General features: G+C 44.0%; 1 protein-coding gene across 1 annotated transcript in view; it reads right to left on the bottom strand.

The window, feature by feature from the left end:
* LOC108149850 (irregular chiasm C-roughest protein) overlaps positions 1-14,921 on the bottom strand; it is a 126,952-nt gene that overhangs the window by 30,569 nt on the left and 81,462 nt on the right. The window contains exon 3 of the mRNA XM_041709872.1: positions 5,901-6,712. Within this exon, the coding sequence (XP_041565806.1) occupies positions 5,901-6,712 (812 nt within the window). The remainder of the gene's footprint in view (positions 1-5,900; positions 6,713-14,921) is intronic.

Below are 14,921 nucleotides of genomic sequence, written 5' to 3'. Positions count from 1 at the left end.
GTCACTGTCGGAATTATGCAAAGCGCCTTTTGAAACTTTTAATGCAGCGCATTAAATACCCATAAATTCTGCCGTTAAACGCAATTCGCCACTATCCTCACTCTGCGATGGGACGCAACAATTGCATTTAATGTTTTCATATCCATTTATTTACACTTGGGCTTCGCTGGAATTTTATTACATTTCGTTCGCTTCAAACCAACACAATACTCGTAATGACAATAAAATGAGGACGATGGACCAGCCGCCCCCGCTCACACACACATGTTATCCAGTGGTAATGTGGCAACAATGAACTGGCGGCTTAAAAACTGTTACCAATAGTTGCTGGCCATCTCCCGCTGCCTGTCTGTCTGTCTGCTGGTGGGCTTAATGCAAACGGAAATTTATGTGCGCATTCAAATGCTTCAGCCACAGAGCACGAATAAAAATTATGAAGAACGCAAACAAAAAAAGAATATGAACATATATATATATATAAATATATGTGGAAATGTTTCGCACGCTTAATGCGTTTAAGTGCCAATTAAATGTCGGGCTAAAAAGAGCGCGGTCAGCAGGGGGCGGTAATAAATGAAACACAATTTTAATTGCATTTGCAGGGGAAGAGATTAACTTTTGGACTTGGATTAAGGCTGACCGAATAAAAAAAAGGGAGCTGTCTGAGGAGCATTAAATTGCCAAGCTATACACTCTCCACTCAACTGGGTAGCTGCATTTGATGGTTCATAGATTAAGAGATCCAAAGATTAATTTGAATAAATAATCTTCTTATAAAACTCCGATATTCACCTGCTTTTATTTAAGCAAAATTCAAAGCTATTTTCTGGGTCACTGATATTTAAATAACATGATATTCAGCGTAAGCCTTTAAACCTTTTTTTTTTTTAAGCCAAAGCAATACACCCAAAAAGGCAATATTGAACGGAAAAATACGGAAAGAATAGAAAGTTCAAACAAAAAATGTGTAAACAGAATATTTGTTTGGTGCACTTCCGGTTCCGTTTGTGCGTTTGCCATAGCCAGTTTTTGTTTCAGCTTACGACTCGTTTGCTGTATATTTTTCAAATGCAGTGCAAATATTTATGCGTATATGAATTTCACTTCCCGAAATGGGACTTTCCCCGCTGCCCCCCTCCCGAATCGAATTGTGTGCGTGTGGCGACTTCCGGCGCGCATTTGCCGCAGTCGCCGCAATGGCCATTTGCAGAAAATTTATTAACCAGCGACGCATTTGACTGGCAACTGGCAAAATGGCAATGGCGATGGCAAACTGGGGACTGGCGACTGGCAAAGTGGAAACTGGATTTTGCGTGGCTGTGCAGCGGGGCATTCAGTTGGAAATTTATGAGGTCGATGGCGATCCGAGGCTTTTTGGCATCCACATCCACATCCACATCTACAACTACATCCACTGCATCCAGTCCAACTCCGGCTAGAGTGTCCAGCATCCAGTGTCGCAGTGTCCCAGTGTCCAGGCCTTTGGCACCTGTTCGTGTTGGATTTTTCTGGTTTGGCAACATGGCCGCCGGACAAAAGCGTTAAATGAGCGTGGCAAATCCTTGTTTACAGCGTGGAGCGTTTGGGCCGGATTACACGCTCGATTGTTTCGGGCCTGCCATTGTTGGCGATCCTCTGGCTGCGTTTTTGTTTTCGGGTAATTATGAATTCAGCCGCTTTTGTTTTTCAACTGCGTAAGAGGGCGGGCTGTGTGCAACTGTGTTGTCAGCTGCGTCGATTCGCATAAATTGCTGAATATTTTGAAGGCGCACACGCATAACTTTGCATAATTTGCGGCCACGTTATCGGTGGACAGTTGAGGGTTTTGTAATTCTCTAATTGCATTGTTGGCAAAACTTTTCGGCGATTCGCTCGCGATTTACATTTAATTTTTTCTTCCAACAGTCCCTCTGTTTGCCCCTCTGTCTGCATGAATAATAATGCAAATTTATATTACACATTATTTTCCGGTTGTATTTTAACGCGAAAATGTACATTCCTTTATTTAATGAAAAATATAATAAATGCTTTATTTGAGTACACACTTCATTGACGTTGGCTGACAATTAGCTTCATGCTGCTGTTGCTGCTGCTGCACAGAAAATGGCATTCCTTCAGAGCCAACCATTCCAAACAGACGCTTATTTCCTTCAAGTGGAGCCCAAGGAGCAGGGCGAAATGGCTACTTATATCTATCACTGGCTTGGAATTGCAAAAATCTTGTCAGCCAACATTGCTCACTGACTGTCGCGCTATCTGCCGCTCATCCCCATCCCCATTCCGCTGCTACCACCCCCCTCATCCCCTCCAGCCACTAACTTGAAATTGCTTTCGGCAAATATATTAGCCTCTTGATAATTTTCAACAATAAATTCCTTGGCACTCACACAAGCAGACACCCGGAGTGGAAGTGGGAGGCAGGGGTTAGGGGCTACTCGATCCTAGCTCCTGGCTCCTGGATCCTACATCCTGGCTGGGATGAACTCCTTTAGCTGTTGTGCCCGCTCGGGGACTCTAATGCATTGTGCAACGCTCTAGAAAGTACAACAAAAGTCGCTCATGTTGCAAGCTGTCAGTGCAACACTTGTCGCATGTCATTGCCGCAGTTGCAATGCGATGGAGCTAGAAGCGGTTGGAGTAAATGGAGGTAGTGGGTTGTATGGACCGTGTGGGCTGTGTGGGAGAAAAGACCAAAGTCAATGGGCACATGCAGCCACTGGGGATAATCACAAAAAATATATATATTCTTTCAGGGCAGGGAACTTAAAGGTTTGGCTTCAGCTGATATATGTTGCTGCGGGGTTTCTTCTGTATGTTGCTGCTGGCGGTTAATTCTGTATCATTTCTTTTCGTTTTGTTTCTGTCTTTATATTGCTGCTGGGTTTTCTTCTACATTTCTTTGGTATGCTTTAGCTATGTTTTTTCTGTAAGGTTTCTTTTACCACTGAGTTGCTCTAAACGTTTTGATTAAGTTTCTTTTTAAGTTTCTTCGGTACATATATTACTCGACTCAAGTGTCACTGGTTTTGTAGTATCTTCTTAGGTAGCAGACTGATTTCTCCAAAAGGAAAGAGCATTTACATGACGACTTGCTGGCTTATTCGAATGCTCCTCATCCTGCAACACATTCAATCGCACACATTGTTGCCGCATCATTGTTGTAATTGCGCCGCAGCCTGCTCGTTACTGTTGCTCTATCTCCCGCTCCACGAATCCGCTGCTCATCCTCCATCCATCCTCCATCCGTTCCTCTTCGGCGGTTACACATGGCTGGCTTTTGTTTTAACACAACTAATACAATTGCACCGCTGGGAAATGTGCTGCGATGGCAGACGGAGATGCGAGTTGCGAGATAGATGGATGTTGCTGCTGCTGCTGTTGCTGCTGCTAATGCTGCTGCTGATGCTGATGCTGCTCCTGCTGCATTGGCGTTGATTTTATTTGCCAGCGGAGCACTCAGAGTTGGCAGGAGCAGCAGTCGACCAGCGTCGACATTGTAACTAACTTAATAAACTTGTCAAAGGTACAAAGCGGACGGCGTGTTAGCAACTTAAGACCCGCTTTTCCGGCTTTTCCCACTGCTCCACTCCGCTCCACACCGCCCCACTCCCCGCTAAGTGGCACCGCATTGTCGCTCATTTTCATTTGGGATTTCTGAGGCTGACTGATTAATTTGCCGGCTTGATGTGATTTACGCTCTCAGTTGCTCAGTTGCACAGTTGCTCAGTTGCACAGTTGCTCAGTTGCATTCAGGGCTTCTGGGAGGGCAGCTTGCCTATTAATGCCTCGTCTTAAGTTTGCCCCTAATTGACTAATGGCGGCTTATCGGGGCGAAACTGGATAGGATTTATGCCAGCCAAGCGGGTTTGTTGACCTTAAACCTGAGACCCCGGCCATAAATAAAGCTTGCCAGCGCCACAAAGTGTGCAACAAAGCAGCTGCAGCCATAAAAAGTCCTCTTTTCGTTGGCTCCGTAGCCGTGGTTAAGGTTTATGTCTGGCAATTGTCGCCGGTCGAAAAGTATGGCCCTATAAAGCCAACAAATTGCCAGACGAGACAACGCGGTTAGGGATACCCTGTACACCCGGCTGTGCATTGTATGATGACACATTTCACGCCAAATAAAATCTAATGTAAACGCAATCACATTGCTGACGCTTCCGGCAATCCCTGAGTTCAAACTGCTGACAGGCAATTTAGTGGCTTCCAACGGAATCCAAGTACGGAATATGGAATGCAAATGCAAATAACAACAAGTAGGCAAACAATCGCAGTTTGTGGCCCTAACAATGTTAGCCAGCTTTGCCCGCAAGTATGCAATGCAACTCTTTTTCACCAGCTACAATGCTGCAGGTTTGCTGGCTGCTCGTTGCACGTTGCTCGTTGCAGGTAGCAGATTGCAAGTGCAAGGGCAACAGGAGCCAGTTAACTGCCACAGACAACAGCAACACCGCCGGCAACATCAGCAACAAATAGCTCCGACACGTACCCAAAGTGCCATTGCTGCTGGTGGCTGCAACTCAGTTGCTGCCGTTGCCGTTGCCGTTGCCGTGTTAGTTGCAACTATTATTTGCCCATCAACAACTCGGCCTGCCAGCCTGTTGTATTTACACCTGCAAGTGGGCTTAGCTTGGTCATGGCCCCCTCATATTTGCACCCAGTCACTGGCCTACCAACTTTGCTTTGAGGCTTGAAAGCCAAATTGCTTGGGTTCATAAGGTGCGGATCAGTGCTGCCGACTTGTCGCCCTTCGGACAGAGTTATCCTTTCTGAAGTGGACCCAGCCGGAATAAGTGTAATGGATCTCAAGATGGTTGTAAACATTGAAGCGGCTGTACGTGCATGCTGCATGCTCCGTATTCACTATGCTGCATTTCGTAAAAAGCTTCTACTTTTGTTATCTCCTTGATGGAAAACATTTTATGTTTTACAAACTTAATATATAAACGGTTTTGAAAGCAATAAAAAGCATTAATACGGAATTGCTCACCGGCTACGATCTGCTGATGCATCGTTTACCACCAGCTTTCTTTTTTAGCTTCTAAATTTTGTAATTTTTTTTTAAATTTTATAAAATAGAATTCAAAGTTGAACCTTAGAATGCGATGTCTAATAACTCTCACTTCATTTCTGGAAACTCTGGGAATTACAAACAACACAAGCTCTCAACACTAATTCGTATCATGGCATTTTCACCTCCTGCTTTTGGAATTATCTCTCCAGGGACTTATTTTTTCGCAAAAAGTGTGTGCAAAACATTTGTGGCACTCGGCAAACTCGGGAAACTGTTATAATTGCATTAAGCCGAGTGGTTTTTTGCCGGTGTGCTTGCAACTGTTTGCGTTCGCAATTACAACTCAATAACTTTTGGCTTTGCTGGCGGGTTAACTTTTACCTCATGTTTTCTGTTTTTTTTTTTTTTAACAATTTCCATTCGAGCCATTATTTGTAGGTTACTTGTGGGCGTTCTGGCATGGCTAAAACTCGTAATTAGAAGCCCTCGTTGCTGCATAATGAGGCAATCGAGCAAAAACGCGACCCTCGAACGATGAGCTCTGCCAGGAGCGCTTTTGACATCAGAAACTATCAAATAATAACGATTATCCCATTTGCATAATGCGGCAGTTAAGCGACAAAGGACCAGAGTCAGACACAGAGCAAAAGCCCTGCCACTCGAGACGTCTCGGCCAGAATAGGAATAAAGCCAAAAACAGTCAGACAGACAGAAGCAGTCGGAGAGACAAACAAAGAAAAAAGCAGGAAAGTGGGCACCAGAATGCAGAAGGCTAAGAATGCAATTAAAGTCAGCACAAGTTGGCAGCATCTGACAGCTCGAGAGGCTCTTCGCAGGACTTAAGGGAGAGGGGAGGCTAAAACTCTTTGCCAAGGACCTTACTCACCTGGCCATTCTTGTACCACATGCTGGTGGCGATATCAAGGTCCACCTCGCACATCAACTTGATCTCGGAGTGCTGCTCGGCATAGACCACGGACATTTCCTCGGCCTCGTAGGGATTCGGCGGCACTGGTCGCAGCGGCAGGACCCGCGGCTCCAGCGGACCCTCGTCCTCTTCCTCATCCGCCTCTGCCTCTGCCTCTTCGCGGCTCTTCCGCGCGATCAAGTCGCTGGTGCTGGTGCTGCCACTGTCGAATTCCTCCACGTCGTCGATGATGATCACCGGCTCCTTGGGCTTGGGCTGCATATCCTCGGGCGCCAAATGGAGCGTGGATCGCGGCCGCTTGGCCCGAGTGTCGTTAATCAACGAGCTCCTGGTGCTCGGGGAACTCGAGCTGGTGGCCAGCACTGTGGTGGCCATGGCCGTGGAGGTGCTGGTCGAGCTGGAGCTCAAAAGGGAGTCCAGTAGCTCCTCCTCAGTCTCGCGGCGCTGTCTTCGCCTGGCCTCCTTGTGCAGCACCGCCCGGTGGGATTGGGATTGTGTCTGGGATTGGGACTGATGACGTGGCTTCAACTGTGCCCGCCATTTGGCCCACTTGGCCTTGGCCTTATGGCAGCTTTTTCCGCATTTTTCCGGCCTACCAATGGCGTCGCGGTGGTCAACTGACTCGCCGGCCGATACGGCTGATATGCTTGGCCAGCTGAGGCTGCTGCTGCTGCTCCTGCTGCTCCTGCTGATGGCTTCTCCACGCTCGGCGGGCTTTGTCTTCTGCACTGACTTGGCGTTGATATTCTGTGGTTGTGTGTAGGTGGTACCTGCAATCGAAAGGCAAGCAAACAAAGTAAGCCGATTAGGTCGATAAGTCAGCAAGACACAGGAAGAAATATTTGTAAAGGCCTCTGACACAGTCTGATTTCTCAGTTGAATTGCAGTATAAATTAGGTGTATGTATATGCATTGAATTTGTGTCTGAATTGTAAATTTATCACTTTTGACATGTATTTACTCTATTGAAACAAAAGCTTAAAAAAAGTACTCTTACACAGTTTGATTTCTGAGATTTGAAAAAGAAAATGTAAGTATGTTTATTCCCAATCTGAAATGTAAAATTAATTCTTTAGACATGTGTTTACGCGATTGTAAGAAAACCTAGAATTTAAGAATTTAGACTATGCGTGAGGCCTTATATAATGTTGCAATAATTAATAAAAAATTAAAAAAACACGATTACAGTTCCACTTTGTTGAAAGAGAAATACCTTAAACTGAGCATATAAATTCTATTTCCTCCAGGAAAAGAAACCACATCTCAAAGAATTATTTTTTTTCGTGGATACATGTTTTGAGATGACAATTTGCAAGATATTTTCATCTGTCAACATCCCGATGAAACCGATCCGGATTTGGTGACTGTGTAGTTATTTGCCCTTTCAACTCCATTGGAATTTTCGGTCCCAAAAAGGCTGCATGCGACAAAGGATTCAAGGACAACTTATGCTGGGATGGGAGTATCAATTACATTGCCTTGTTGCATGTAGAATGCGTTCAGGGCTCATGCATTTATTTACGAATTTTCGGAAGGCAAGCTGCCAGCAGCATCGATTGAAAAGCTACAGAACGAGTAGTCGAAACGATGAGGAGCAGCCCGCCTTCGAAATGTTTTCTCTATGCATGCAAATCCTGGCCTAATCTCCTGCACTTTCAAAGCTATTTTCATGCCTAACTCTGTGCCCCTCGTTTGTTGCTCTTTGACAACTCTGCTTATTGTCTCCTTCAGATTCAGCACCGGCTTTTGTGCCCCTCTGCCGTCGCTTCTAGTCTTGTTGTCTTCCTGCTAGCTCTCTCTCTCTCTCTCTCTCTCCTGTTGTTGTTGATAAATTTACACAAGTGTATGACAAGCTTTCAAATGGTAATTAATATTCATCTGCGACGGGCGGCGAAGGGGAAGAAGTTTGGGTGTGGATAACTCCCTTCAAACAACGGAGTGTATTCCCTGTCCCCATTTCCTGTTTTCTGCGAGCTGAAAGTCAACTGTAGCCGGCAGCTATCAGATACACGGAGACAAGAAGTATTAACAAAATGTTCGCAGAGCTTAATTTGTTTTTATACAAATAAAATATTAATAGCTGAAGCTCATTATAAATTAACTTCATGATAAATAATGTTTTTGGCGTTGTGAATAACGTACTAAATATGACCTAAAAAATGGTCCTTTCATTTTGAATTGCTGCAGAATAACTAAACTAACAATTCAAAATTTGCTTAAGTGTTATAAATAATAAAAAGGTATTGGTTTTGGTGAAAAATAGCAGTAATAACATTGTTTTTTGTACTAACAAATGGGTATTCGGCTTTCAAAATGAAGATTGCTTAAGTCTTTTTTTCTCTTCGTGTGACAATGGCGAGCCAATGTCTGTGGTTAGCTGACAAAAGCAGATCTAGCCCCGGGATTGGTCTCTGAGCCCTTTCTTCGCACTCCTCTGTTCCAGCGTCTACTTTCTCCCAAACCCCTTACGTTTCTCATTGTCTGGCTGGCGCTTTTGTCTACCAGTCCTTTTCTCGTTTGCAGGGCGTTACTCATCTCTTTCTGGGCTGCCTCTGTTGGCTTTGTGTTTGTAGCTAAATTAAAGTTGTCATTTTTCAAGTGAACGCACAAAGTGTGCAATGCGCCTAATAAATTTCTGCCTGGCATATCCTGTTATTCGGGCGGCTCCTGGTCCCATAGGCATAACTAAGGGGGCTCTGCGGGGTTAGTTATGGAGCAGTCGTAACTTCCATCCACACACACACACCCACAGACAGAGATACACACACAAACATACACACACTCACCAGACCACGTACTCACACATATGAGCTCTAAAATGTTTTCGCAACAGCTTAAAAGTCGGCTACACTTTTGGCGAGTATGTGTTTGTTTGCATGCAGCTGTAGTTGTTTGTGCTGTAACTTAAGTTGTAAATGAAGATTGCGTCGGAAATTGCACAGCACTGACGTTGGCTTCATCTTCGTGGCCCCGCCCACCGCCACTGCCACCGCCAACGCCCACGCCCACGCCCATGAGTTGTGCGTGCAAATTTAATGAAGCTGCCACACTCACACACTCGCACACTCGCACACACCCACTCCTGCACTCACACTCTGGCAAACACTCGAGCATGCTCAAGCTTCAAGCTTTTCTGTGGCATACGCTGCACCGCATAAATTTCTGGGCAGGATCGGGGAGTCTGGAGCACTTCGAGTGCTGGGTTGTTTGACAGTTGACAAAACGCCGGTGCTTGACAACAATCAAACGTGCCTTCCACACTCTGCTCATTAGCCCCCCGAGGACATGGGCGGCTCTTTATTTGTTTAATTTTGCATCGGCAATTGGTTCAAGTCCATTAGAAGAATAAAACTGATTAATTTTTAAGGACTTTAGCTTTGCGTTTGAAATTCCAAAAAAAAAAAAAACACTAAACTAATTTCCAAACGCAAATACAAATATTTTGTAGATTTCTAACAATTTTTTTCTTTTGTGATCTCGATCATTTTTAGGCTTTCATATTAAGATAAACATGTAGCAAGCTTTTGTTTATTCCCTACTTTTGTACATCCTTTTCAGTATTTCAAAAGCCTATTGATTTTTATGGCACCCTCTTACGATTTATTTAAGAGAAATACGAACAAGTTGATAATTTATTCACAACATATATTTCCCATCATGTAATCTAATAAAATGACTTTTTTCATTTATGAGCAGAAAGGCCGTCCGACCAATAACGTACTTAAAAATGCACCCATAAATTAATTGCTTGCCTTGAGGCGATGTCAGCCGCTTAATTGCATTGTTTTTCAAACATTTTGCGGAATAATATTGGTTTTCAATTGCCCTCATAAATCAGGCAGTTTTACGCAATAATTGCAAATAATTTTGTGTAAAAATCGCTCCGCTTTCCAGGCCTTCGCACACACGACAATTATGGCAGTTCAATGGAGCATTACGTGCGGCCTTATCAATATGCAAAAAAAAAACCATGTACTTTTATGGACTGACAAAACGATGGAGCTACGCGCCTAAGGGCGGAACGGACAATCAAGCGCTGACATAATTACGCGTTGGTACATGCGTCTATATGCATACATGTCAGCCGATTACGTGCATATCGGATGGCGTGGGTGCCCGTCACATTTAACTGGCAAAAATTGCATCGATTTTCCACTTTTTCTCTCGTTCTTTTGCATTTTTTCGCGTTTGTCCAGGCAAACATGCAAATGACATCGAGTTGAGTTTCATTTCGTGGTACTACAGGTCTTTTTTTCACTATATCAACATTAATTTAATACACTCGAAACGTCGTGTTTGTGTTGTCTTTAATAATATTATTTTTTTGTAAATGCCAATCGACCTGATGGAAAATTGAGAGGGGAAAAGTTTACAGCATGTATTCATAAGTCGTACTATTGACGCAAGCTGCATTGTCCTCTTCCCAGTCCGTTTCTAATTAACTCTTGCTCCCATTGCATATGCCTATTTGCATATACAAGTGTTTACTTTTTCTTGTGGCTCAAGCACTGTGTTCTGAGCACTGTAACATAAGGTCTTGAATATCAATTACCTACTATAACTATATAAATGTGTCTAGAAGAATGCAGCATTAAATTTTATATGTCGCAAGTCGCAAGAACTCATCCCGAAAGATGACCTTTATGATGTTATTTTAGAAAGATTTTAACTTTTTATCATTATCCTTGCCCTCTGGAGTCCTTAAATCCCTGATTTGTAATGAAGAACCAACAAAAATAAATTTGTTTAGTTGACAAAAGTCTTTTGCATTTAAAGTTTTTGTTTTTTGTATTACCAAATGATGTCAGAAAGACATTTATTTTTTCTCTGTAAGAGTTTTCCGCCCACTTGGCTTACAAGCTCGTAAGCTCGTTGTGAATCACGGCCCAAACATTAAACAATAACTGGCAGGGCAGTCAATACCCTCAGCTCAAGTTAACTCGACTTGGTTCGCTTGCACTTTCCTCCATTTCCCTTCGTTTTCCCTTCGTTTTCCCTGCATTTTCCCCCACTGTCAACAGAGCGCCCCTCGTTATGCAACCCATTCATCCAGAGCGTGTGTGAGTGTGAGCCTGGCACCGAGCGTTGATTAGGTTAATGTCCTTAAGGCATAAGAACAGCTGGCTGTGCACCCCGTCTCCATGACCAGGACCAGCACCGCACTCCTCCCACCACCAAACCAGTCCTGAGCAGCTTATGGCAATGGTGCAAGTTGCACCTGGCGAAACCGGAGAGCCAGCTACTGTATGCAGTCGCTTGCCTTGTGCATTGTTTAAGTTCCACAACGTCGACAACTTTGCCAACCGCCACTTAATGCAAGCGCCGAGTTCGGAGTTGGGGTTTGGGTCCGGAAGAGGAGGAGAATGGGGGCGTGGCACGACTGCACTTTGCCTGGTCTGCGGTGGCGGCTTTTGTGGCCAGCCAGCAAACAGCAGAGGCAAAAGCAGCAGGCAACAGCAAGTGCAACAACACCCCCTCATTACTGCCATTGCATTGGCAACTAAAAGCCTTTTAATCGCTCCCGAACGCTCTCACAAAATTATTGTGCGATTCTAGATATTTGCCCGAGTTATTCCATACGAAGGTTGTCGAGAAAGTAATTGACATCTTACCACATTTTGCTGGGTTCACTTAATTCGATGGGGGTGTGTGTGTGTGTGTGTGACATGCATGCTGACGTTGTCGACTCATTAGCAACCTGAAGGAACCAGAGTGGTGTACCCTCCTGAATGCTTATATTTGACAGTTTTCATAATCGGGCATTATGAGTTAGCAATCTCTATTTTAAGTAGTTTAATATTAGGAATCATTTAAGGCTTAAAGCTAATACAAGTTAAGCGATTCCGGTAGATCATAGATCATGTTAATAGGAGTCAAGAACCCCATGAGCTTTGACTTGAACAGATAGATCGAATGGCTCATGAAAACAAGGGGAACTATGACTCCAATCGTGCAGGTGTCTAATTTAAGCTTCCATGGTAAATGGTCTTAATTGCTTATTTATTTTTTGTTTTCATTTCGTATTTTTTTCGTCAAGTTCAAGTGCAGCTTGTTTGTTTGCGATTCACTTTAATTCCGCTAAAGCCTCAGTCTAATACAACTCTTATAGCGTTTTGTCAGTGCTTTTCGTTAGCTAAAAGGCTACGTGATGCTTTTTCCTCCCACTTTTTGACTGAGTGGATAGGTGGGTAGCTGGTGCCTGTTGTCCGACTTTTTACGATTATGCATGTTGGATGCCGGCGACCTTCCGAGGCCACTGGTCCCCATGTTTGTGGCTATTACTTGGAGCTGCCACTTCATTGCACATGCCGCATGTTGCCTCATTACACACACACACACACAAGCACACCCACACCCGCAAATGGAATGGAATGCGAGGACAATGTCGACGACATTTACACAATGTCAACTATAAATGCAAGGCGGGTTGCCAGTGGAACTGGTATCCTTTTGGCCAGGTGCGTCGCTGTGCTCTCTGCTGTCCTGTGCTTTGCAATTGTGTCAAATTAATTGTCAACTGTTGTCGCTCTGCTCTGCTTCACTATGTCCTCCTTGCCCGCCCGTTCCCCTTGCCCACCATCCGCCACACACACATACTACACACACTGGCTGTGTGTGTTGTGTGCTTTGTGCGGCTGTCTCTGTCGTCTGTTTGATAAATTGCATTTAATGGCTGCCGCCAATTAAGAGCAATTTTTGCTGCCGTTGCTGCTCCGCATTTCTGTTGCCAGTTTTTGCCAACTTGTCCCCTTTTATTTTGCCCCTGTCTCAGCTCAGCAGTTGCTTTCAATTTGGCCCGGTTGCAGTTTTAAAGTGACACCGACCTGGCCTGCAAGCGAGCGGGCCTAATAGAAATTGATAGCTGCCTCTGGGATACCCGAGCAGCTGACCACGTTCGCCGGCCATATTTCTCACTTCAGCACGCGCGGCATTACAAAAATTAGATAAAACATTACTGCTCCACGTATATTTAATGCAAGAAACTCGTTGGCCGGGTCATTTACCATCTATAAAAAAAGAAAGAGTCCCTATCAGCCCATTTCCTAGCGGCCGTTTGTCGCTCCTATTTCTGCCATCACGACTGCTTCCGTATTATTTATGTCGCCCGGCGACTCTGCCAAAAAGGTCGGCACTTTGTTCCATCAGCCTTGGTGAGGTTTTATAGTTGGACGCATTTCGGTTGTCTTGTGGGGTCTGTGGAATCTTGGATGTCCTTTAAAAGGGGTATTTTATTTAAGCAAGGAGTCTGCAAAAACCTTGTAACTTAAAACCTGAACATAGTGACTTATATTTGATGCTTTTAAATAAAATGTAACCCACAAGCGGAACTAATAAATTAAGGCCAAATCAGCAAACTATTTTAAAAAAGCATACAAAAAAATATTAAACATTAATACAAAATCGTTCTTTTTTGTATAATTCTTGCGACGTTGAGCTTCAATAAATTTATTTTAAATAATTGGTGATTTAATTATTTTGTGCATAATTTGCATAATCTTAACTTTAATTAATGATTTATGCACCTTCAAACAAACTGACTAACAAATATTTCATAAGAGTTACTAAGAATACACAGCTTTCCTATGATTTAAAAAATCTGTTCTATTTGGGACAAATTAGGTCTAAGGCAAAAAATGTAATAGAGTCAGAGTATTTTCCCTTTCCCCGCCATCAGAGTTGGTGTCCTGGCGCCTTTTGCTTCTGCTGGTCATTAGGCGTAGCATACTTAGCGGCTACGTGCTGTGACCAGCGCCAACCGCAAATTAAGTATACGCCGCGATGCGCCAGCGCCTCGCAGTATGCTGCAGTTTCACTGTGCCCGAGTAAACAAATGCTGAGACAACAAACAGTGAGTGGAGAGCTTAGGGCGGCGAAGGGGCAGTCAAAATGCCAGCAGTGTCCTGACGTTGTCTCTATGCCAGCCAGAAGTTTCGGTTCGTTTGTGCGTCCTTTTGGCTGTTTGTTTGTTGACTCCTGCTCCGGCTTCTGCTCCCGTTCCTTCACCCCCCCCCCCTTCCCCATAGAACACGAATTATGCGCCAAAAAATGTGCGCGGCACGTAAATAACTCCACACAGTCGCATTCTGGGCGTTTTGGGAGCGAGGTGGCACGTGACCAAATTTCGATGGCAACTTTGTTTGGGGAAGCGCTCCCGACTTTATTATGTTTTCATTTCGCGGCGTTGGCTTTTTAATTTGTGAACATTTTACGGCGGGGAGTCGGAGACGTTTGCGGGGGCGTGCCATTTCCTATACAATTTTTTTCTGGCAGATGTGAGTCCAGTTTTTGTATTTTTCCAGTAGTTTTTTTTTTAGTGCTTTTCGTTTGCCTGACTGCAGTAGCAAATTAATGCAAATAAAACGTAGAGTCGTGCAATAAAACGATGTTGTTTTTGTTAATTGTTGTTGCTGCAAAAGTCTGCAGCATAATTTATTTACTTGGGCTTTGACTTTGCCGCTTTTGGTTTTCCGACTATATATTTTTTGCAATGTTTTGCTGTTTTTATGTAGCGTTGGGAAATGCGCAATTAAAATGATAATTTTCCACAGTGGCACCACCACCATCACCACCACCACCAACGGCACCACTGTCAGTTTTTGGCTGCAACTGCATTTCGCACGTACAGTGAATTATAACCTGCCGCATAAAAGTAAGCTATAATTTAGCGCTTAAATGATGCGTGCCCGTGTGCTCCTGTTTGCCCGGCTATAGTTGTAGCTATTCCGCCCTTTTACTACCCCAAAACCTGGTTGACTTTATTGCATTCCTCGCACTCGACCATTTTTTATGTGCTTTAATTAATTCGCCTGACCACTGGCCCCAAAAAGGCAGACGAAGAAAAGCTAAGCAGAAAAGCACAAAAAGGCAAATCTTATTAACTTTGGCAGACCCCCTTTTCCGTTTTTCCACTTGCACACAAATCCAATAAGACAGCAGGGAGAATGAGAAGCTCGCAAAAAATTCGCATTCAATAAAAAT

Source organism: Drosophila elegans, unplaced genomic scaffold (genome assembly GCF_018152505.1).
Source record: "Drosophila elegans isolate 14027-0461.03 unplaced genomic scaffold, ASM1815250v1 contig_520, whole genome shotgun sequence".
NCBI classification, from domain to species: Eukaryota; Metazoa; Arthropoda; class Insecta; order Diptera; family Drosophilidae; genus Drosophila; species Drosophila elegans.
This window is presented reverse-complemented; position numbering and strand designations above follow the sequence as displayed.